The following is a 23,460-nucleotide window of genomic DNA, read 5'->3' as shown; positions in this document are numbered from 1 at the left end:
GATTTTGTTGTTGTTTACTGCACGACTTCATTCCCAGTCGAATTAAGTCGAACCAAAGGATTTTCCCTCAGAAATGAGAGTGACATGCTTATTTATTCAGAGTGCAAGCGGCCTCGTTCTGCAGGAAGGGCATGCAGAGGGAGAGTAAGTAATTTAACCCCAGTGGCGTGGAGTATCAGGGTCAGACTTGATACGGGAGGATGGAGGGATCCCAGACTGAGCAGGTGTCAGAATCTGAGTTGTGGAGGGTCGAGTCCGACGCAGGATTAAGGCCACATCAAGTGTTATGAAAGAGGGATCGTCATACTGAGGCCACCGCAGCTATGACATGTCGGAGATACAATCCCCCGTCTCCGTTACCGTGCCAACCCCCGTCCTGCTGCTGCCACCCGACCTCAGCAAGCGGCATGCCTGAACTCAAAAACAGTAGACACGCTGGGAGCAAAACAAGGTGTCAGAAGGGAAGTGGAAGTCGCAGTACCACAGTGTAGAAATACTCTGTTACAAGTCAAAATCTACTGCATTCAAAAAGTATTATAGTATTAGCATGAAAATATAAGATAGACTACGATGTCTTCATCACTTTAATGACTTTATAAACTGTGAATTTTCCCCAAAGATAAATTAAATTTGATCTACACCTACGAGATTACATAATGTATTTGTTGGTTATGTTTTGTATTATTAATTTCTAACTGCAAAGTAACATAAGCTTACAAGTAAATGTGGAGTAAAAGAACATAAAAGCCAAAAGCACGACTTTATATTGAAGAGAAATGAAGCGAGATGAAAGTATCCTCTCTGGACGCTCAGCTGCAGAAATTGAAGATCCCATTTGTATTATTCATGGAGATTGTGTAACCATGTCCTATATCCAAAAAAACGCTTCCAGTTAAATATATTTATAAGATGGATAGTTATATTTTATATATTTATTTCAATATTTATCCATTCATGATGTATTTTATACATCTTGGCCAGCTGCTGCCACTCTGATAAACTCCAGACACTCGACGACCGCATGTGTTGCAGGATGACTTGATTGAATCTTCTTTGCCAATTTGGGTTTAATTTGTGCCCAAGTGAGCCACTCTGGAGGAGGGGGCGGGGCTTGGCATCTCACCCGTGTCTCCTCTCCGCCGCTCATGTTTCTGGTTATGTAACCGTCCCCAGCGGAGTAATTGAATCATCTGTGTACTGTACGATGTCGCCGGCCAAAAAGCTCCTGCATGATTTCCAGTGAGTGTCTGCTAAGTGTCGGGTCATCGTTCCGTAAACCGCTGTCACTCACTGATGTACGCCGGATTATTTTGTGTTTGGTTGCTACGGGAGATGAGGGTTTAAAAAGAACAAAACTCTGTGACTCAATCTCTCACTTTAGATTGATGAGACTGAATATTTTCTACACGATTGTCCAATCATCAGCTGTGGTCGACGCTTGCTTTTCCCCCCTTCTGGGAGGATTTGTGATATCAACACTATATGAACTCTGACGCGTGTTTTCCACTGCTGCTTCCATCTGTACGTTTCCATCCCGGAGGAGAGATCCCTCCTGTGTTTTCCTTCCAAAGGTTTCACGGTGTTATCTTCCCTAAATCAAGGGTCCAATAGCGGGGGTGGTTTTATACGCTCGGAGGCAAATTTGTAATTTCCTGTCTGGAGATAAAACTCTAACTCAAGCCAAATATTTGCAGGATACAATGGGACATTTTGTTTACGGCTGATAATGAGATCAATATTTGTTATATAATACAATAATATATTATCGTAATACAAAAATCTCATTTGCCTCCTGGCTTCCTTACAGTCGGTAACAAAAACAGTGATTTTATTCATCTACCTCGTATCGTGCTTGAATTTAACGGATCATAACATCTCAGGTTAATTAATCAAAATGAACCTGAGCTTTTTCTATGGATGTCGGTTTGAACCACGACAGAGGACAAAAGGTGCAACATCCCTTTTTCTACTGAAGCAGCTGTAATATGTGGAGCAGTGAGGAGTCAGCACTCAAGGAGGATATAAAACAAAGGTGTTAATGAATCACCCCAAGGAAGAGTAGGACATTTAATAGAAAAGGCTTGTGGTTTATTATATTTGTGAAGCAGTTGCGAAGACTCACCTACAAGGTCTCGGATGAAGGGGAATAAAAACTGTCTGTGTGAAGACGAGAGGTCGGGGGGTTAAATCATAGCAGCGTTATGCAAACAGTATTATGTAACCGCTCCACGTTTGTTGACGTTGACAGAGGTCACTGGGTCATACGAGCCTGCCAGAGAGACTGTGGAAAGTTTAAAGACGTATTTTTGTTCACCGTTTATTCAAATATGTTTGCGGCATGTCTCGTCTTGAATCTTCTCACGGTTTCTCTTTTTGTTTTTACGCCCTGGAGTGTTTTTGGATCTCCGTCTGCTTCCACAAAGCCGAGGGATTCCTCAGATAAGACGCTCATTCTTCTCCACAATGCCAAGTTTGTCCGGGCGTCTTCTTGGCCTCACGCCGTTCCTTTGGCCACCGAAAGAGGAATTTTCCACTTCGCGCCCCGAGAGACGCTTTCTTCTTGCCTTGTTTTATAGACACAGGTGGAAGTGGGTCACCGCGGTGCGTGTGGCGGTGTCTTTATCGAGGAAATGTTGATGCATCTGCGAGAGGATGTGAACCCCCCCCTCGGTGGGCTTCTCTTCTTCTACAGACTGCAGCGAGAGCAAGTTTTATTTAGGCCAAGATGAAGCTGTGATTTCGCTGCGTGCATCTCATTTGTGTCGTTGCCTCCCGGTTCTGACTTGAAAGCAGAGTTTTGCATAACTGTAGAGACAATGCTGCTTTTTTTTTTTTGTTTGTTTCTTTGACGTCAAAACGACACCGCGCCGGGCTCAACAAAAGTCGCGCTTAATTTAACCGCGCATTCCTCCGCCCTCTCGTTTGCAGCGATCACAGGCCTGTCAATGCCATTTTAAAAATAGCACCGAGTCATCAGTTTGACGCAGGAGGCGACGACCGAGTCAATGGCAGGGCCTCGCCCAGCCGGGTATTCGACTGAGCAAAGCATGTGGGTGAGAAAGTGGCGAGCAACGCTGTAAAACTCATCCATAACTCACTGATTACATGCAGCACTTTGAGTGGAACAAATTAATACCAGGATCACACACACACAGGCCTTAATCCTCTTAAAGGTACACTCGGCCGATCTAAGTTTATCTGCAGGCCTGACCTGAGCTGAGTGATGACTCCACGCTAATCTCTCCCCAGCTGTTTGTAGACATGTGAAACAAAGACGACCCTTCACCAGGCCTGCTCATCGCCGTCATCCTGAAGTAAATGTGTAATTATCTCTGTCGTAGTCTGCCATCCCCGTGTTTGATTCAAATTGCCAACCTAAGTATCCAAGCACGAAGGAATTAACAGGAAATTATATTAATCCAGAGTGATTGTTTTTTTAATTGATCTCATTGAGATCAACATCACACTGTATCAGAGCTGTTCTAAGTTACTGCCAACGCCAACTTAACTTTCCTACGGCTGCTTCACATCAAGCTTTTATCTGGCTTTTATTGTGAAGTAGACCCAGGAGACTCATGTAATTGTTCCTGCAGACTGATCTCATGAATCGGCGTATGTATGACACACCAACTCGTATGCCATTATGGCGTGTTATCCTACGAACAATCGCCTTTCCGAAAACCCTAACCCTAACCTTAAAGGTTATATATACACGCGGATGTGATGGGTCATTTCGCTAGAGGGCGCCGAGAAACGCACGGATGTGATGGGTCGTTTCGCTAGAGGGCGCCGACAAACACGCGGATGTGATGGGTCGTTTCGCTAGAGGGCGCCGAGAAACGCACGGATGTGATGGGTCGTTTCGCTAGAGGGTGCCGACAAACACATGGATGTGATGGGTCGTTTCGCTAGAGGGCGCCGACAAACACGCGGATGTGATGGGTCGTTTCGCTAGAGGGCGCCGACAAACACACGGATGTGATGGGTCGTTTCGCTAGAGGGCGCCGACAAACACACGGATGTGATGGGTCGTTTCGCTAGAGGGCGCCGACAAACGCACGGATGTGATGGGTCGTTTCGCTAGAGGGTGCCGACAAACACATGGATGTGATGGGTCGTTTCGCTAGAGGGCGCCGACAAACACACGGATGTGATGGGTCGTTTCGCTAGAGGGCGCCGACAAACACACGGATGTGATGGGTCGTTTCGCTAGAGGGTGCCGACAAACACATGGATGTGATGGGTCGTTTCGCTAGAGGGCGCCGACAAACACGCGGATGTGATGGGTCGTTTCGCTAGAGGGTGCCGACAAACACATGGATGTGATGGGTCGTTTCGCTAGAGGGCGCCGACAAACACACGGATGTGATGGGTCGTTTCGCTAGAGGGTGCCGACAAACACATGGATGTGATGGGTCGTTTCGCTAGAGGGCGCCGACAAACACGCGGATGTGATGGGTCGTTTCGCTAGAGGGTGCCGACAAACACATGGATGTGATGGGTCGTTTCGCTAGAGGGCGCCGACAAACACGCGGATGTGATGGGTCGTTTCGCTAGAGGGTGCCGACAAACACATGGATGTGATGGGTCGTTTCGCTAGAGGGCGCCGACAAACACACGGATGTGATGGGTCGTTTCGCTAGAGGGCACCGACAAACACACGGATGTGATGGGTCGTTTCGCTAGAGGGCACCGACAAACACACGGATGTGATGGGTCGTTTCCCTCAGAACGTACACATACACGCGGATAGCTTGAATTACGTACAGATAACACGCCACAGGAAGTGGCGTGTATATTTACGAAAAGTCATGATGCCACGTTGGTTCCTGAGGTTTTCTATCTGATAGTGACTTCTGATCAAGGACACGAGAAGGATCCCATCTAGGTTGCAATCATTCATATCTGAGGGATTTGTTTGGCTGCACCGTTAACCTCACTTGCCCTTCTATTATAAGGATATGAAGTATTTTTCTCCGCTAACGTCTGGCTGCATGTGATGAAACCTCCAAACAATCTCATCTGATTAACAGCTGACTTGGATTTCCTTGCGGCCGTCCCTCCGTGACCCGGGTCAGAGCAGCTGTTCTGAGTTCAACCAGGACGTGAAGATGCAAGTTTGCTGCTCCTTGTAGCTCCGTCTGAAGCAGCCCCTTCATTTAACCAGATCACAGATCAAAGGATGCTCTGACCGCCTGCCGAGCATCAGCTCGGCAGCCTTTTGAGGTTTTGCTGTGTGCGGCAGCTCAGCTTCGGGATAAAAGAGCATCTCGCACCTTTCCAGGTACTTAACATCACTGTTGCATCACTGCAGCGAGGCCTGCTGTCAGCCTGATGCAACGGGATGGAGTGTGTTTATGTAGAAGAGGAAGATGAGAAGCTCATGTTACTGTCCTACATCTAAGGAGACTCCCAACATAAGCAACAAATCACACAGCAATGTGAAAGGTGTGAAGTGTTTACCGGGACACTAATTGTAGGAATAATTAGAGCTGATTCATGTCTGTCTGTGAATCAAACAGCCATGAATATTTAAATCTAAAGGTAAAGCTTCCATTTGAAGCAAATATGTTTTAAAGGTACAGGATTGGGAGCATTTCTATTGCCTCCACATGGTTCTCATCATGGCGGCGCTGAGGGGTGGAACTAACAGAAATGAATGTGATGTGAATGTGTGTCAATTGAAAAATGAAGTGTTAAAGTCTCAATTTTATTATTTGAGGCCGATTTGATTCAAACAGTCGTCATATGATGAAAACTCATCATTCACAACACAACGTTTCCATTTATGATTTAAGGAAAGTGGCCACGAGGGTGAGAGGAGCAAAATATGATTGAAGAGAAGGGGGAGTTAGGAAACTTCTGATCTTTTTTAATTTATTTTATTTTAATTTATTTTTTGTCCAGTGGTTGTTATTTCTTTGCTTGCTCATTTCACTGTTTGGGTCTTATTTCAACCATTTTTATCACATGAAGCACTTTGTGACTTTGTCTGTAAAAGGTGCGTATTATTACTATATAATAATACGTATTATTATTATTATTATTATTATTATTATTATTACTCGCAGATAAACCTCCGACGTCTTCAGATCAAAGTTAAAACGAGTGAATATCGCAGAGGCCCACGTGAGGGCCGCTGCACTGGATCATGGGAACCATTTCAGCACCTTTATGTTATAAAATCATACGACAGAAGCGGAGACACGAGAGGTTGAACACTTTTACAACTTCCCAGCGTGTACACACACGTTTCTCCACCGAGGCCTCTGGTCACGAGAACCGAGTGCATTCCTGCACAGAGCCACATGAGTGGAATTAGGGTAATATCCGATGAGAGCGTTATATAATCTTAGTCCACAGTTGCCCTGCATGTAACCTTTATTCTCCTCTATTGACTCTCATGCAGACACTTTGGGAACAGCAAGAGGATGGAAATGAAACAAAAGGAGAATCTGTCTAATCTTCAGATTAATGTTGGATGAGAAAAAAAAACGTTTATAAATGTTGAAATGTGTTGTTTTCACATCGTTTCACAGACATTTCTTTAAAGTAACGCCACATTACATGCTGTTATTCAGAGCCGCTTCGGTAGTTGACCTTTGGACTCCAGATGTAGCATCTTAGAGTACAACGGGCTTTCTGTAAGACTTTGAAAACGCAAATCAAAGGTTAAATGAGGGGAAAAAAATAAAAATAGAATAAAACAATAAAACATATTTATATATTATTGTTATGATCATTATTATTCCACACAGGATATGTCTCTATATTAAACCTTCATTGCCCAACATGAGACTATAACAGCCTAAAAGAATTAGGAGTTTCTACAAGACGTGGTGTTTGTTGTCAAATCTAGGAGCCAATCAGCTCTTTGATCAGGTGACAGCAGACGTTTCCCATCATGCCCTGCGTCTCTGGCTTTTAAAACTACGGCTCCCTTTTGCCAGTCGGTCCATCTATCTACAATTCAGGAAAATCCCACATGACAGCAACCGCTTCTCTCAACAGCGGGATTAAACATCTTCTGTGTGCCTAATTGGGATTATCTGAACCTCTGCATAATTCTGCACAATAATCTCGAGTCAAAACCATTATTCTGAAAGAAAAACGTCCTCCGACCACAAATCACATGTTTAGTGGATACATGAAGCAGACTGGTGAGAAAAGTGCACGGATGATTTAACTTAATCTGACTTCATGAATGAATAAGTGGATGAATGGATGAAGAGGAGGAGGAGGGCAGCAGGTTTATTCATCGTGAGTGTCATTATAATAACATCCAATGTTCCCGACAGGCAGGGGCGTCACTAGGTTTTAAGGACAGGGGGGGCTTAGCCCCCAGGAGATGCACAGAATGTGAGCTAACGTTTAATTTCACAAACAGCTATCAAAAACAGAGAAATTGCACGTTTTGGACAGATTCAACAGAGATACTTTACTGTGTAAATGTTTTAGGCCACCATTACATTTTTAACACAGTACAACAACAAACACAGGAAGTACTGTATGTTTACAGCATTAACAACAACAACAAAAAAGAAAAAAAAATCCACATAGTTACAGTGCCGTATTTAACCAATGCTTCTTATTCATTAAGAGCCCACATGTATTAGCCAAAACTGTATAAACTCTATAAACAACCAGGACCTTCACATTGCATTTCGGACTAACTAGCTAGCTACTGTAGCAGAGTTCTTTTTGAGCTGAAATGTAACTTTTGACCGCAAAACAACAAAGATAAGACGTCCACAGAGATATGCAGCACGCATCTCATGCTGCCTTCTGTACAGGGGGGCTCTCAGCTACAGAGTGTGCAAGCCAGGTTTTAATTGGTCAAACAGGGAGCATTTGGCAATTACGTGGGACTTTCTGCTGTTAGCTGGGGGGCTGCAGCTAACTTATTGTTACTATCAGCAGTGATGAATATTGTTCACGTTCTTCTCCCAATGCTGCTCTAGTCGGTTCTGTGTGCTCCGCTCCCGGTACACACACTGCAGGTACCCAGGTACCGAGTGCAACCTAGGTTGCAGGGAAAACGTGGACTGGATTTCAGTGATGTGGACGTGCTCTATATGAACAAGTGGAATGGACTGGATAACGACGCACTGACTCCGACTCTCTACCGCTTCCACTAAAGTGAAGGGAAACTAAGATTTATGATCACATTTAAGTTAATAATAACTGGTTTATTTATTCAAACTCATATTCTGGCCACATTATATTGAATTTGTCTGCACTTTAAAAAAAAAAAAAAAAAGACAACTTTTTTTTTTTAAATAAATGAACATAAAATTATTTAGGGGGGCTTAAGAATATTTAAATAGGCCTAATGACGCCACTGCTGACAGGTGCAGGAAAATAATGTATTCAGCGACAGGAAGCATTATTCAGTAAAATAAGGGCCATCAGGGAAATACATACAAATACGACGACCCTCTATTATTCTCTATTACAGCAGAGAACAACACAACAACAACACATACACAGGGGCACCATGTGATCTTGATAGAATGCAGAAAATGTGATGGATAAAATAATAGAGCATGACACAATTAAAATGCAAATTAAGAAGAGAGGAAAACAATTTGAAATAAATTAAAAAGATGAAAAGGGAGAAGGAGTTGAGGATGTGAGCACGTGGATCATTTGTTGAAATCTTCAAATATTAGATTATTTTTCCCCTCATAAAATGTAAAAAAAAATACAAAAATATAAATCAATAAAATCATTCAAGTTCGAGGAGGGACAGAAGGAAGCCCTGCCCCTTCATTTCATTATCACGTTTCATTTACATATAATTTACATATAGCTCTATATCTGTGTGAAGATAGTCATTATTCATATCTGAATATGAGCTTTATATCCCAAACAAAATAAAAATAATATGAGTCCAATGCGTAGTAGAGAGTGGAGAACAAAGATGTTGTGGTCAGACGTGGAATTAAATTAATAGTTCATCTTTTAACTGTAGGAAAGCACATTGCCATAGATCATTTTAGGTTTTTTAAATATTTCATTTTCACTAAATTCAGCATCACAAGCTGAAATCAGACAAAACATAACCCGGACATATCAAACGTAAAGAGATTACAGCTCATTTGGACTAAATGTCCTGCTAGAACTGACAGTCTGTGCTGATAATGCTGTTTTTAAGCTCTTTGCAGCCCAGAAAGGCTTAATGCAGGAAAAAAAAGAGTCACAATGTAGGTTGTCTGTGAAAAGAGGGACTTCAGGGCCTGGCTGTGTTTTTAACAACGGGTGACCCAGCAAGTATTTTTATGTCACAAGTGTTTCCTGCGAGGAATCAAAGTCAGCCGAGCGGTTCCCAGCAGCACTGTGGAGGATTTGGACTTCGCCTCCTGCAGATGTGCTCTTTGCTTGGCTCCGGCTCAAGTGGGTCCGGCTAATTATAGCAGCCTGCCACCCAGGCTTCCGCCGACTTCAGACATCTGGTGTTTTGTGCATTTGTTACTCCTCCGTTCCTGACGGGATCCCGCTGAACAAAAGTTCACGAAGAACACCTTGTGTTTGTTATCAGATCTGTTCTCTCTGCTGTTTTCTGGCCTGTTGGGTCACACGGACGCAGCACATCTCTGATGGTGTCAACATCTGTAGGAAACATTGATTTCATGGGAAGTTGACTGGAAGTGATAATTGTTTAGAAGAACACTTGAAGATCAGCTATTGCTTTGCATAATGGGAGGTGTAGGACTGTCTAAAAGTCAGGATAGGCCATCATAAAGGCCTTCACACATTGGGGGGATTTATGTGTGATCAATTTGCATTCCAATGCATTTTTTTTACAATTATTTTAAAATGTAAAAAAAAAAAAAAAAATGCACTGCATTTTTTTTAATAATTTTTTTTTTTTACATTTTAAAATATAAAAAATAATGAAAATAAAGGCTTCAACCAATCAGCTTGTGGATCAGACATGTTCAAAACATTTGTCATATTTATGTCCGTTTAAGGCCGAGGTGATCTTAAGAGAGATCTAGGAAGTCAGCATGCACCTGCTGCAGGAAAGTGTTTTAATGAACGCTGGCTTGACTATCAGATCGTAGCAGAAGGATCCTGTTGGATCTGGGCTGCAGATAATGGACTTATCAACAGATCCCTGCAGCCCTGCCCCTCTTTTTCTCAATAAGAGCTGTAGTCACACTGCTGGTGTGGAAACCAGCCAGAAGATCAGAGTTTGTGAGCGTGCCGGACTGCGACGATCTCATTGATCCGCTGATTCGTCTGCGATGGAAACTTTCACCCTCGTTTCCAAAGAGCAGTTTGGAATCTAACCTATACAACCAGTGGCTTTAGGCTCAGCTCGATTTTACACCAAAATCAATTCATTTCAGTGAAAGCAAAGTAAATGAAAGCAACTCTCTAACTGTCTTTTGTCTTAAATATCGTTGCGATCGTAACGTTTGAATATGGCTCTAAGCTGCTCACATATTAATGTTCCCTTTATGACTTTAGGAAACGTTCCATTGTGGGTATGTTGTGGTCTCATTGCAACACTGCAAAGAGGACACTTTGCAGTCTCATACTAGGGAAAATAAGCCCTCAGTAGCTTCAGCAGCTCATTTCCAACAGGAAGGACTCAGTCGGGACTATAGGGAGCGTTTCCTGATCAAGTCACTGATGCATTCAGACATGTGGAGGACTGTGGGGAGCTGCTAAATAACCTAGTCGTCCCCAAAACACGTAAAAGGATTAAATCCAGCAGAGGAAAAAAAAAAAATCTGCAGCCATTAGGCACTGCTAATTGATTTTCCCGAAGGGAGCCCCCATGTTCAGAACATTGCTCCCACATGGGCGCCGTTAATAGCTTGACTCCTGGCAGGAGAGGCGGTGACACCGTGGCTTCGGTCTGAACAACACCACCCACAGGTAGAGCCCAGAAACAAACCACCAATTATGAGCAAGCGGCAGATCAGCATGTTCTGTCCCGGACCTCCTCCCTCTAACCGGGCCTGTTCTCAAGCTGCTCCCCCCCCCCCCACTCCCTGTCTGCCTCCTCACATCTACTTCACAATTACTGCCCGTCTGAGTGATAATCACTGCTGCAATCAAATCAGGCTTCAGGCTTCCTGTGTTTCTGCTATATATCTGCCGGGCCCGCCTGCTTGCAGCTTTGATGACGGCCATGGGAGCAAAAAACGGGAAGTTAAAGTGTGTTTCATCTATCTCGTCCTCCCTCCGCTGCACCGTCACCCAGGTTACAGCAGATAAACAGCAGGGAAAAGGGCCAAGAGAGGATAATCAAATGAAACAATGGAAATATTAGGTGTAGCGATACAGATTTAGGTTTCCCAGAGTAACTAGAGACGAAAACATGATGGAATCACAGCAGCCGGATCCATCCAGGGTCTATTAAGGACACTTCCTACCCCCCTACTTCTGGTGACCTCGATGCTATCAGTGTCAAACTTTCCAGACATAAAAACACCTGGAAAAGTACTCAAAACCACCTCTTCAGCTGGTGTCTCCAAGATCACATGATGAGGACATGATGACACTCACAAGTTGAGTCCCAATTCAGCAGCCACAGACTTCGGAGGACTCTTAAGGCCTTTGTGGACGACGTCAGCGTCATCCGAAGACTGCAAAAGTCGAATGGATTGGTGTTCAAATGTAGCCTCCGATGGATGCGGCTGCTGAATTGGATACAAATTTGAAAACGTTGTTTTATATGATGTGAAAAAGTCAAGTTTCACGTAAGACCGATCCAATGCAAGCTCATTTTCCAGCGTGTGTTTTTCCTTTAGCCCAGATGCCGTCTCATTTGCCCCTCCAGTATCACGGCGTTCCCTTCACCTGGAAGAACAAACACCCATAAAAATCTGTCCGGCTCCCAAAGAGGAAAAAAACCCAAGCGTGATAACAAACAATCATCACGCACGCTTAATGTGTGTCTGGTATTTTTATGGGCTCATATTTCACGGGCCGAACCGGATTCATAAAAAATGTGTGACAACAAAACACTCATCAGCTCTCATTTCAGGGAAGGAATCTGTTGAACCGTTGCCAAACATGTTTGAGTAGGCGGCAATACAACTTCAGTTGTTGATCGTAAAAGTGCTCTTATCGCTGACGCCTTGTGCAACAACCTTTTCTGTGCATTGTGTTCTTGCTTTGTTGAACAAAACATTTTGATCCACTCGTCCTATAAACACCTTGGTTTTATTCCAGCATCCAAAACACAGCGAGGCGTCCTGCTGAGTAACTCAGGATAAGATAAGAGTTAATTTATCTCGACTCCTAAATAAAGAACATGTTGCGATGTTAGCTCGGGTGAGGGAGTGTATTTGCAGAGTCATGAAGCCGGGACACTGTGTCATGTGATAAGGCTATTAGAGAAAGGATCTACCCGCAATAATCTGGATTTAATCCTGATGCCATTGAGTGCAAAAGAGACATGCAAGGCTGCTGGACGAGGGCTTTGGTGGGGTGATATGGTGGCACCAATGATGGGGGGGGTGAGTCAGTCACAGGGAGAACATCCTGCATGCAGCGCTAAGAGGCTGACTCAGTGCGCACGGTGGGAAAGTCATGTCGTGGAAAACGTCTCAGAGTGTGATGCATCTCGTGAATGACAACTGTTCATGCACAGGAAGTCCCAACATTATAAAAAAAACACACACAACATGTTGATCGTGGTGAATTTGTATGTGTGACGTGTCGGAAGACAAGAAAGACGTCATACAAATCATCATTCATGAGCTTCAGTCTAGGAGTCTATTGTTACCAAAAGTAAATAAAAGTGAATTCAAAGTTATGGTTACTGTTGTTTATGTTTGCACTCTTCCCACGTTGTTGAGCAGCTGCTGCACATTCATATCCCCTCGGGATCAATAAAGTGTTTTCCTATTTAAAGTATCAAAAGTATCCTTCACAGCGTTATTCTCAAATGTTTTATTATTTATAGTTTTCATCTCTAACAAACACATTTAAGAGCATTTTAATTTGTATGGAGACAAATTACATCTTTCAATTAAACTTTATTTATATCACTTATTTGCCAGAGGGCCCAGTATAAACCATAGACATGTATTGGAGTACAAGTTCTAAGGAAATACACAAGTAAAGCACCTCAAAATTGTACATAACTACAGTACTTGTACTTCCAGATTTTCACCTCAGAAGCTGTGGTGGTTTCCTGTTTCATGACGAGCAGCCAGGAAATGATCTTTATCTGAATGTGTAGTGGAGTTAACTAAAGCTTGCCTAACATGCAGCAGGGAGACTATTAGTTTAAAGTAGAAGTACTGATTCACCACCAACAGTAAACTGTTTAAAGAGAAGGATCAGAATGACTCTAAGGCCCCACGCTGTTCCTCCACCACGTGAATGAAATATTTCAGGGGATCAGGTGAAAAGGATTACATGCTCATTAAACCCCCCCGAAGCCTAAATCAAACCTCAATTATGTCCAAACTGCAAACCCTCACAAAGCCTTCTCAGATGGCCGCGTGGTTTCATAAGAGAGAGGGCCGGGAGCTCCTGAACCAGCTGGAGCCTCAGCTGCACCTCAGCTCGCCCTCGTGTTTCACCGTCACCGATGCAGCCTGGTCCAGGACTGGACCGTGGGTCCACGTCAGAGTGGCCCCGGCACCCAGACTCAACCAGAAGGGGCCCTGCCAGCAAGCATCACAGTCAAAGCAGACGGAGCGTGCACACCGCTAGATTAGTAGACATTTGCAAACCTCTCAAATGCTTTTTTTCTATTTTTCTGTATTGTAAAAAGAAAGTTATTTGAGGACTTCCTCTCACGTTCTCGGATCCTCTTTTCACTATTTTATGGACTAAATCATTAACCGACGATGAAGGAGCGTTAGTTAAGCAGCCTCTCGGATGAGGTCGGTCTGCTGACACGACGCACACGTTCACACAAAGACATAACTCACATGCAGACTCCGTGTGATCTCATTACATAACTCAGTTCAAGTCTGAAGCTTGAAAACAAACAACGGCATGTATGCTGCACAGCGGAGGGTGAACACACACTCCACAGCTGGAATAAAGGTGCACTACGTCAAATTAAAGCAACGTGAGGGTACAAACACACTCCACAGCTGGAATAAAGGTGCACTACGTCAAATTAAAGCAACGTGAGGGTAAAAACACACACTCCACAGCTGGAATAAAGGTGCATTATGTCAAATTAAAGCAACGTGAGGGTGAACACACACTCCACAGCTGGAGTAAAGGTGCACTACGTCAAATTAAAACAACGTGAGGGTACAAACACACTCCACAGCTGGAATAAAGGTGCACTACGTCAAATTAAAGCAACGTGAGAGTAAAAACACACTCCACAGCTGGAATAAAGGTGCACTACGTGAAATTAAAGCAACGTGATGGTACAAACACACTCCACAGCTGGAATAAAGGTGCACTACGTGAAATTAAAGCAACGTGAGAGTAAAAACACACTCCACAGCTGGAATAAAGGTGCACTACGTGAAATTAAAGCAACGTGAGGGTACAAACACACTCCACAGCTGGAATAAAGGTGCACTACGTCAAATTAAAGCAACGTGAGAGTAAAAACACACTCCACAGCTGGAATAAAGGTGCACTACGTGAAATTAAAGCAACGTGATGGTACAAACACACTCCACAGCTGGAATAAAGGTGCACTACGTGAAATTAAAGCAACGTGAGGGTACAAACACACTCCACAGCTGGAATAAAGGTGCACTACGTCAAATTAAAGCAACGTGAGAGTAAAAACACACTCCACAGCTGGAATAAAGGTGCACTACGTGAAATTAAAGCAACGTGATGGTACAAACACACTCCACAGCTGGAATAAAGGTGCACTACGTGAAATTAAAGCAACGTGAGAGTAAAAACACACTCCACAGCTGGAATAAAGGTGCACTACGTGAAATTAAAGCAACGTGAGGGTACAAACACACTCCACAGCTGGAATAAAGGTGCACTACGTGAAATTAAAGCAACGTGAGGATGCACACACACTCCACAGCTGGAATAAAGGTGCACTATGTCAAATTAAAGCAACGTGAGGATGCACACACACTCCACAGCTGGAATAAAGGTGCAATACGTGGAATTAAAGCAACGTGAGGATGCACACACACTCCACAGCTGGAATAAAGGTGCAATACGTGGAATTAAAGCAACGTGAGGATGCACACACACTCCACAGCTGGAATAAAGGTGCATTACGTGAAATTTTAGCGGTTATGTGGGTTGTCAGTGCGACCCGGCTGGAGGCGATCCTCCTGGCATCGCCTCACAGTGACGACATTGGGAGCAGTGTTCACTGAACGCCTTAAAGCAGATTAGAGATCTGATTGGGTGATGTGAAGTGGAGTGGTGTCTGCTGGAGCGAGCAAAGCCCTGCCTTATTATGACATAACGACTGATGTGAAAGTAAACTCTTTTATTTTGGAAAAAAAGCTGGTCTATTTTAAGATTCTGTCCAGAGGCTGAAAGTCTGGTGAATTATTTCAAGCTTGGCCTGATCTGTTACGTCTGTTCATGTTGTTGTTGATATTATGCAGACAGGATTAATCCAGATGCATGGTGGGAATGGAATTATTGAAAGAGATCAAATTATGACGCCACACTGTTTGGGGGAGACTTTCTTATCGAAGTGTTGTGTTAAAGTCTCCAGGTCGCGGCTAACACAGCTCATGTTTGTGTCCAAACACAGATTCAGATTGTAGGTTTCCTTCATCAGTATGCCAAACGCGTCAGCTGGACAAACGGTCAGTGTGACTGCCGGCGAACAAAGCTGAACTTCATCACAGACGTCTGCTGATGGTGCGGGCCACAACAGGCGGCCAAACAGAAGTCTGCCGCTCTATGGCTTGTATTGTTGTACGCCAATGCAGTCTGAGTCACCGACCACGAGCGGCGTCCTCGTGGACGCCACCGAGCTGCCGACACCCACCAGGTTATAGAAACCCTCCTACATGCAGCCGAGATGGCTGTGTCGGGGGCTACAAAGCAGTTTTTTAATCACTTCACATACATGGTTTGACAAAATGTTTCTACATAAAACCTGTCAAAAATATAAAAAAAACCACCTTCCCCTTTAAATGTTTTTTTTTTTTTACATTTTATAGCCTAAGTAAATGTCTTATAAATGAGCTGTGGTCTAAACAGCCACATGGGGAAAAGGGAAGTCATTTCAAACCATGTGACCATCATAAAAGGAATTTCCATTCTGCGTTTCGACTACAGGATAAAGGTTAATATTTGTTTATCTAGGTTGCTGTCTTTATGAACTTTAAAGTATGAGGAAGTGAGTCACTCTTTTAGAATTTGAATTAACCGAACTTAAACTAAATACATTATGGTTTATTGGGGATGTGTTTGCGATATTGGTTCATTATAAGCAGTTTTTAATACATAAAGTTCTCATAATTCCCTTAAATTCATAATCAACCGCCTCAACCGAATTCAATCCTCGACCGCCATCTTTGGTATTTTACTGCCCCCTGCTGGAGGGAGACCCCGTGCATACATATAGTACACGTCACATCCGGTAACATTACCTAGTCATACAGAAGTTGAAACGCGATGAACGGAGAGGTACGTATGATCAATCCGCCTCCATCCAACTTTAATTATACACCGTATACCTTTTTTTACTTCGTGGAATGTTATTAGAGCGAAATGTTGTGATAAAAGTGCTGTTTTGTTGAGGAAGTTGTGTGTTTTAACGGGTTAAAAAACTCGGGCGGTGCACTTCTGCTAGCTTCACCACCGAACCATGCTAGTTTCTAACAGCCGTTATTTATTTTCTGTTGTTTACAGACTGAAAACGTGAGTCCAACGTCCAGCAACAACATGACGAGGTAAAAGCTGTTCTCTTATATCATTGTTTTCAACTGCTTTGCTAGCAGTAGTGTTATCTCCCAGCCCACGTGAATGCGTCGCGTTGCTCTTAATGGTGTCCATCCTGCGAACACGTCAGTTATATTAGTTTCTGTGTGATTGTTGACTGCAGACCTTTCCAGCGAGGCTCAGCCATCATGGCTCTGTTCTTTCCTGTTGTGTCTGCTAGAGAGACGTGAGGTTGTTTGAGGCCCTGCTGTGACTCTTCACGGCAGGGTTACAGGTAAACCTCCGACAGACCCCTAAAGTCCTAATTGAAAGCATCAGTTTGTTGTGTAAAGTTAGTAATTAGTGGTAAAAGGTCGAGTCTGCACACTTCTGTGTAATGTCTTCTAATTTACTTGAGGGGGAAAATATTTGAACCAATATGGAGACCACGTGTCATGGAAATCAGTCCTGTTAACTTAAAATGCGATATTCTGTATAATATAATTGCTCAACATAGCTTTATGTTGTAACTAGTGAAATATACACAATGATTAGAATGTCGAGATGTTCCCAATGTTTGGTAAATTAGCTTTTTCCCTACACTTCACACAAATCTCTGGGTGTAAAGCAACATGGATTGCTTTTATTACTGTCGGCAAACAAGATAATTTGTTTCTCTCACAATGCATGAGATATCGTGTACTTGATGTAAAATATTCATTCTTTTTCATCAGAACTGCAGAGAAGAATCCAGACTCGGCCCTGTTCAGACCTCCAGACTAACAACCGGCGCTCAAGTATGACTTTGAGCTGAAATGTAAGTTTAATTTTGTTTTTACTTGCAATATCTCCACGCATCCTTGGACCAGACCCCTTTTTATGTTTAAATGTTGCTTATGGAGGAGCATGCAGACCTTTCCAGCGAGGCTCAGCCACCATGGCTCTGTTCTTTCCTGTTGTGTCTGCTAGAGAGACGTGAGGTTGTTTGAGGCCCTGCTGTGATTCTTCACGGCAGGGTTATAGGTAAACCTCCGACAGACCCAAGTCTTTGTTGAAAGCATCAGTTTCTTGTTTAAAGCTGGTTGTTAGTAGTAAAAGGTCAAGCTTTCACTTGATTCCCTCGTGGCACATAACGCATCAGACCTTTAATAAGCCCTGTACTTGTAGTAAAATATCCTCTTTCATCAGATCTGCAGAGAAGAAGCCAGACTCTGTCCTGTTCAGACCTCCTGACTGACATCTGGTGTTCAAGGATGACTGATCTGAAAAGTAAGTCCTTTACATTTAAATGTTGTTTATGGAGAAGCATGCAGACCTTTCCAGCGAGGCTCAGCCACCATGGCTCTGTTCTTTCCTGTTGTGTCTGCTAGAGAGACGTGAGGTTGTTTGAGGCCCTGCTGTGACTCTTCACGGCAGGGTTATAGGTAAACCTCCGACATTATCTTCGGACATGCTTTGTTTACTCCAGTGTCGTCTAGTAGCTTGACGGAAATCTTATTTTCCTTTTTTACAGAAGTGGAAGATTCGCACTACTCTGAGGCATTTGGCTGCTGAGTGCAGACCACGAGGATCTGTTTGTGGCTCCTTGAAGAAGCTTCAAACATGACTTTAATGCAGGTGATGATGCACTCTTCTTTAACCAGTCTGGTGGTTCTTTGTGTTTTACTATAAATCATTTATTAGAATGTTTTCTTTCATTGCAGATTTCATGAGAGTTGGAGAACCAGTTGATCTGCTGAACGAAACAAATGCCACATTTGTAACCGTACATCTGCAGAAAAGTTGATTACTATAAGAGGCAAAGAGACTGTGTCCAGTAATGTGTATGTTGATGGTAAAATATGTATATTGTACCAGAGTTTAAGTGTTGAAATAAACATAAGTCTAAACACGTTTGCTGTGGTTGTGATTTGATTGGCAGCTGGAGGAGGGAAATGAAGCGGGTAAACGTTTTCAGTTGAGGCGTCATTGGATTATAACAAGAAATATTCTTATTAAATTAAATTTCTTCTGATTAATGACAAATTAAGCTTTTCATTGTAATTGGAAAATGAGTTAACTGGTGAAGGGACGGACGCATCGGAGTTGATCCACATTTGTGTTCACATTTAAATGATTAGGAAGCCAAATGTTACCACATCAACCCAAATGAGGTGAAGATCCTGTAAGGTCTAATCTTGAATAGCAAAATCTGTAATGCTGTCAAAGAGCCACTAGAGGGCGATGTTGTGTCACGTTTTTACTGTAGGACGGGATTTTGGTGTAAACTGAGAATAAACACGTTTCTTTGTATTTTGAGTTTATTACATTTAAATGATTTTACGATTTCCTCCAGGATGTTTTTATTGCGATCTAACAGACATCTACGTCACACCCGTGCAGAAGCGTTTCTGTGGATCTTAAATATCTATCTATCGCGAGATCAAGAGATCCTGGACCCGTGTATTTCCTGAAGTTGCATTTTTTTTATTTATTTTTTCTTACCACAAAGTTACATACCGGCATTGTGTACTTTTCGGTTCTGAAGAATACATTATTGTGAAATGCAGGCACTGCGAGTGTTGAGCGGAAGTGACGACATTAGTTTCGGTTTCATCCTAAATTCCCGCTGATCAAACAGTGAAGTCATGAAGTTATCAGCAATGAGGTATTTAGTAAGTTATACATCTATCGGAAACCTTACGGCTGGAGATTAATTTAGCATTTATCGCAATTTGTTTGTGACGAAAATATTATCGAGTGGACTTCACTGGTTAGACTATTATTTTAACTTCTCATCTCTTCTACTTACACCCGAGATAGCACCGTTTTCGTGCGCAATACACGGTATAATGCGCGGAAGATTAACAGAAGCTGCAACATAGACACGCTTTAGCTGAAAGAGATCTACTTTCACTTTGGATGGAACCGTGCAGATTTGAAATATGATAATGTGACGTAGCAGAGACAAATGTGACGTAGCAGACACAAACTGGAGACGACGTGACGTGTAAACGGTGCTTACGTTTACTGTCGCACTGTCTCCTGCCAAATGTTTTAGTTTATCAGCTGTATTTCCTCTCAGCCAAACATGGAGGAGGAGAGGCGCTGTAGGTGTTGTTACCTTGTCATCATCCGGGACTTTCCATCACACTTGAGGAGCCCGAGGGTCATGACCGAAGTCGAGGCCGCATAAATCACGACTGTAGGTGGCGGATACGTCATTAAAAGTGACATCAATAGCGATTAAAAACATATACGTCACTGCTGCGTTCATTTCTTCTTTAAATGGTTATTTCCTATGGTAACATGTGGACTTTATCGCCATCTACTGGCCACCAGTAGGAATTGCAATAACTTTAATAGTGGTATGTGATGATATACAGTATATTTTATGGGTACATTTATACATGTAAGACTTCTTTATGTTCATGTCTCTTGTAACCATATAGGAAAATTAATTATGTGTTAAATGTGTTTTTAAACAATTAAAAAAATGAAATAGGACAGGACATGAAATATGTGAACAGTTTAACGCAAACAAAATATCGTAACCATGTAATAGAAGTCAAAGCCAAAGTATTACAGAATCGGAATAAGAGAAACATCAAATTCAAGCAAGATGCTCAGCGGTTTTCTGTCCGTAAAAAACCCAAGAATTCATATGCTGATGATTATGACAATTTCACACAAATGTCTAACGAGAGAAAACAATGACGTGGTGACATTTTGAAGGCAACATGACTAACTCTGGTTTCGCTTTGTCTCTGCGCAGACAAAACTCAAGAACGAAAACTGAGTCTCTGTTATAAGTAAGTCCACTCGTGTTTTTCTTCCCACAGCTGCTGCTCGGGTCTTGTGAAAGAGCTCCCATGTGTCGGGGTTGAGTCATCAACGGTATCATTTGACGGTGAAAGCACCCGAGCATATTGAGGTAACTGAGGTCACACATTATGTCGGGTCAGATGAGTCGGTTACTTATTCAGAATTGTTTTGTCTCAAGCTCTTCGTGTGCTTTTCTCCCCCTCTCAGATGGATTTACCGGTGGAGGCAACAGTGCATTTGGGTGTTTTCCCCAGTGAGGTCGAGGTGCGACATATCCTCCGCTCACATGGCTTCCAGTTGACGGATCTGAGCAGCGATCGAGTGCGTATCAAGGGGTCGTTTCTGAAACTTAAGGCTGCCAAGGCCTTTTTGGAGCCTCTTCTCAGCTCAAAAACCAAGGCGGACGTCACGCCGGCCCCAACGGTTTCATCTGGAGCCATTTCCAAATACTACCCCACTTACTCCTCAACGTCAGACGCTAACAGAGGACGAGAAAAGCCGCCGCGTGCTTCTCCATCGTGGATATCTCCATTTTGGACGTCACCAGACAAACATCCGACCCCTCCAGGTTTCTCCACAGCACCAGAGCAGCGTGGCTCGCTCAGGCCTGGAAGTGAGTCCTTTTTCGTTGATGCAGATGTGTTTCACTACGCACAGAAGCTCAGGAACAAAGACGTCGATGGCATCCTGTCCGGCCATAATGTCATAATGGAAGCGAGCGAAGTTGGCTTTGGCTTCTACGTGACGTTGCTGGGGAGGAGCGCGAGAATCGCTGCCGGGAAACTTCAGAGCCTCATGGATGACCTGAGCAAATCACTGCGCACACAGGAAGTCCCTCTGAGGGACCTGGATCGGGAAGGCCGGGCTCTTCTAGAGAGAATTGGGAGAGACAGGAACATTTACAATTCCGTGCTGGTGCGTCCGATGAACGGCCAGCTTCACCTGATTGGATCATCTGGTGAGAGCTACGAGCTGAAGCAGAGGCTGCTGGGGAGGCCGGTCGGACGTACGGGGAGGACGTCGTTCAGGAGCTCCAGGACGAGGAGCAGCTCTGTGCCACCGATCGATACCAAGAACGCACAGAGAGATAGCGGAGCCGTCGCGAGGCCATCGCCTGCCGGTTACTCTCCATCAAAGTACCAGGATGATAAATGGGAAGCCGCCAAGCCCGATCGGGGAGTGACTGCTTCCGCTGGTCACGGTGGAGCTTTGAGGGGAAGAAGCCAGTCTGAGAGCCGTAGAGCACAAAGGGTTCCTGTGCAAGAGGCGGAAAACAAACCTGCTAAATCACCCAAGAAAGCCTTGACGCAATTCGTAAATATGACAACGAAAGATTTCAAAGCAAAGATTAAATCTTTGAGCAAATGAAGTTCTGTTTATGAAGGGATCCAGGCAGCCATGACTGCAGGTTATGACATATTGAGCAGAAAATGGATGTAAACTGCAACTGGACTGCGAGGCGGTTATTCTAGTTGGACCAAGTCGTGTCTGAATACGTGTTGTTTGTCTTGTTTGAATATGTTGAGTTACACCAGACAACAAGATCCTGGAAGAACCTTTGGAAGATCTTCCATTTGGAACTGTGGAGGAACCTTTAAGTCGAGCTGGAATGGAAAAAAATGCCTTTAAAACCCATTTAGATCATAATGTGAATCTTTTCAACAATAAATGCTGTTAAAAAATACACAATACAATGTAGTAGATCCTGATTGATGCTGGATCAGCAATAAATTACAATTAGGCAGCTTTATCGACTGGGCTTTGTTGTTTAGGGGTTTCACCTTTTAATCTCCTTTCACTTTTAAATAATTGTCTAATGTTTATGTGTTGATCATTCAGATTGATTTATGTGCTTCCATATGCTGATACTTTATATCATAATAACAATAATGAAAGTGTGTAACTTTATAGAACTCATTCTATCCTGATGACCCAGTTGTCTGCAGAATTGTGTTTCACTTTTGTTTGCACTGAAAGAAAATATTACACTTATGTTATAAAATTCATGCAAATGATGTAAACAGAAGAATACAGATGGCATTAAGAAACACGAACATTAACAATAAATTAACGGTGATTAGAAGGATCTTTGGGTGTTAATTAATTGCTACATTGTGCATCTATGGGGCTGTTAACGTTGTTTATTACTGTAACACCTGAACGCAACATCTAGATGGAGACAAACAGATGTGAGAGGAAGTGAAACAGTCTGACAGACAGAGGAAGTACTAAAGGCTGATGAGGATCTAACATGAGTTTATTTAAAGGAGAAGGGCTACGTGCTGGACTGAGGATAGCTGCATTTATACAGCAGGAAATTAACTTGAATTAAATGTTCAGAAAAACAACAGGCTGTCAAGACTCCCAATGCTCTAGGTAGGTGTTGTTTATTTCTGACAAAGCTAAATGTTACAGCTTGATGGTAAAGTCCCTTTACTCATGTGTTTCCAACCAGTGCGTGTATGAAGTAGCATTAAACTGGTGACTGGTAACGTGACTCAGAGGCTTTTACTTGAACAGTAATAACTAGAACACCAATATGTCTGATGAGAACTCTCCACCACAGAGCTCCATGCTGTGGTTTTCCCCTGGGTGTGTTCGTCTGTTGTCATGGTATCGCAAAAACTTGACACGAAATCTGACGATACATTATTGGAACTGTTTTTTTTTTTTTCATTGTTACACATTGTTGTTTTGCCAAAACCATGAAGCCTAAAGATAACGGTCTATTTAGTTTAATTAAAAGTTTAGTCCGTCTGACTAAAAGCAAAATTCAGCAACCTCCGCTTCTGAAAGTGAAGCCAATGCTGAAGTGCCTTAAACGTACATTCCCTCTACTCTTCTAAAAGAAGT

General features: G+C 43.1%; 2 protein-coding genes across 5 annotated transcripts in view; both read left to right on the top strand.

Annotated features, from left to right (window-relative positions):
* The window catches only part of rbm43 (RNA binding motif protein 43), a 30,657-nt gene extending 8,254 nt beyond the window's left edge, over nucleotides 1-22,403 (top strand). The window contains exons 1-3 of one of the 4 annotated variants that reach the window (XM_084031777.1): nucleotides 19,379-19,450; nucleotides 20,625-20,716; nucleotides 20,815-22,403. In XM_084031777.1, the coding sequence (XP_083887903.1) occupies nucleotides 20,815-21,975 (1,161 nt within the window). In that variant the 5' untranslated portion in view covers nucleotides 19,379-19,450; nucleotides 20,625-20,716 and the 3' untranslated portion in view covers nucleotides 21,976-22,403. Of the gene's footprint in view, nucleotides 1-19,378; nucleotides 19,458-19,480; nucleotides 19,988-20,624; nucleotides 20,717-20,814 lie in introns of those variants that run through there. The other 3 variants (XM_084031779.1, XM_084031778.1, XM_084031780.1) reach the window with 3 other exon arrangements.
* Nucleotides 22,404-22,690: 287 nt separating this feature from the next.
* The window catches only part of myo1g (myosin IG), a 34,514-nt gene continuing 33,744 nt past the window's right edge, over nucleotides 22,691-23,460 (top strand). The window contains exon 1 of the mRNA XM_084031773.1: nucleotides 22,691-22,983. The gene's annotated coding sequence lies outside the window, so the exon portion shown is untranslated. The remainder of the gene's footprint in view (nucleotides 22,984-23,460) is intronic.

The sequence above is a fragment of the Eutrigla gurnardus genome, assembly GCF_963514095.1.
Source record: "Eutrigla gurnardus genome assembly, chromosome: 17".
Lineage (NCBI taxonomy): Eukaryota > Metazoa > Chordata > Actinopteri > Perciformes > Triglidae > Eutrigla > Eutrigla gurnardus.
Note: the sequence above shows the minus strand (reverse complement) of the source record. Positions and strands in the feature narration are given on the sequence as shown.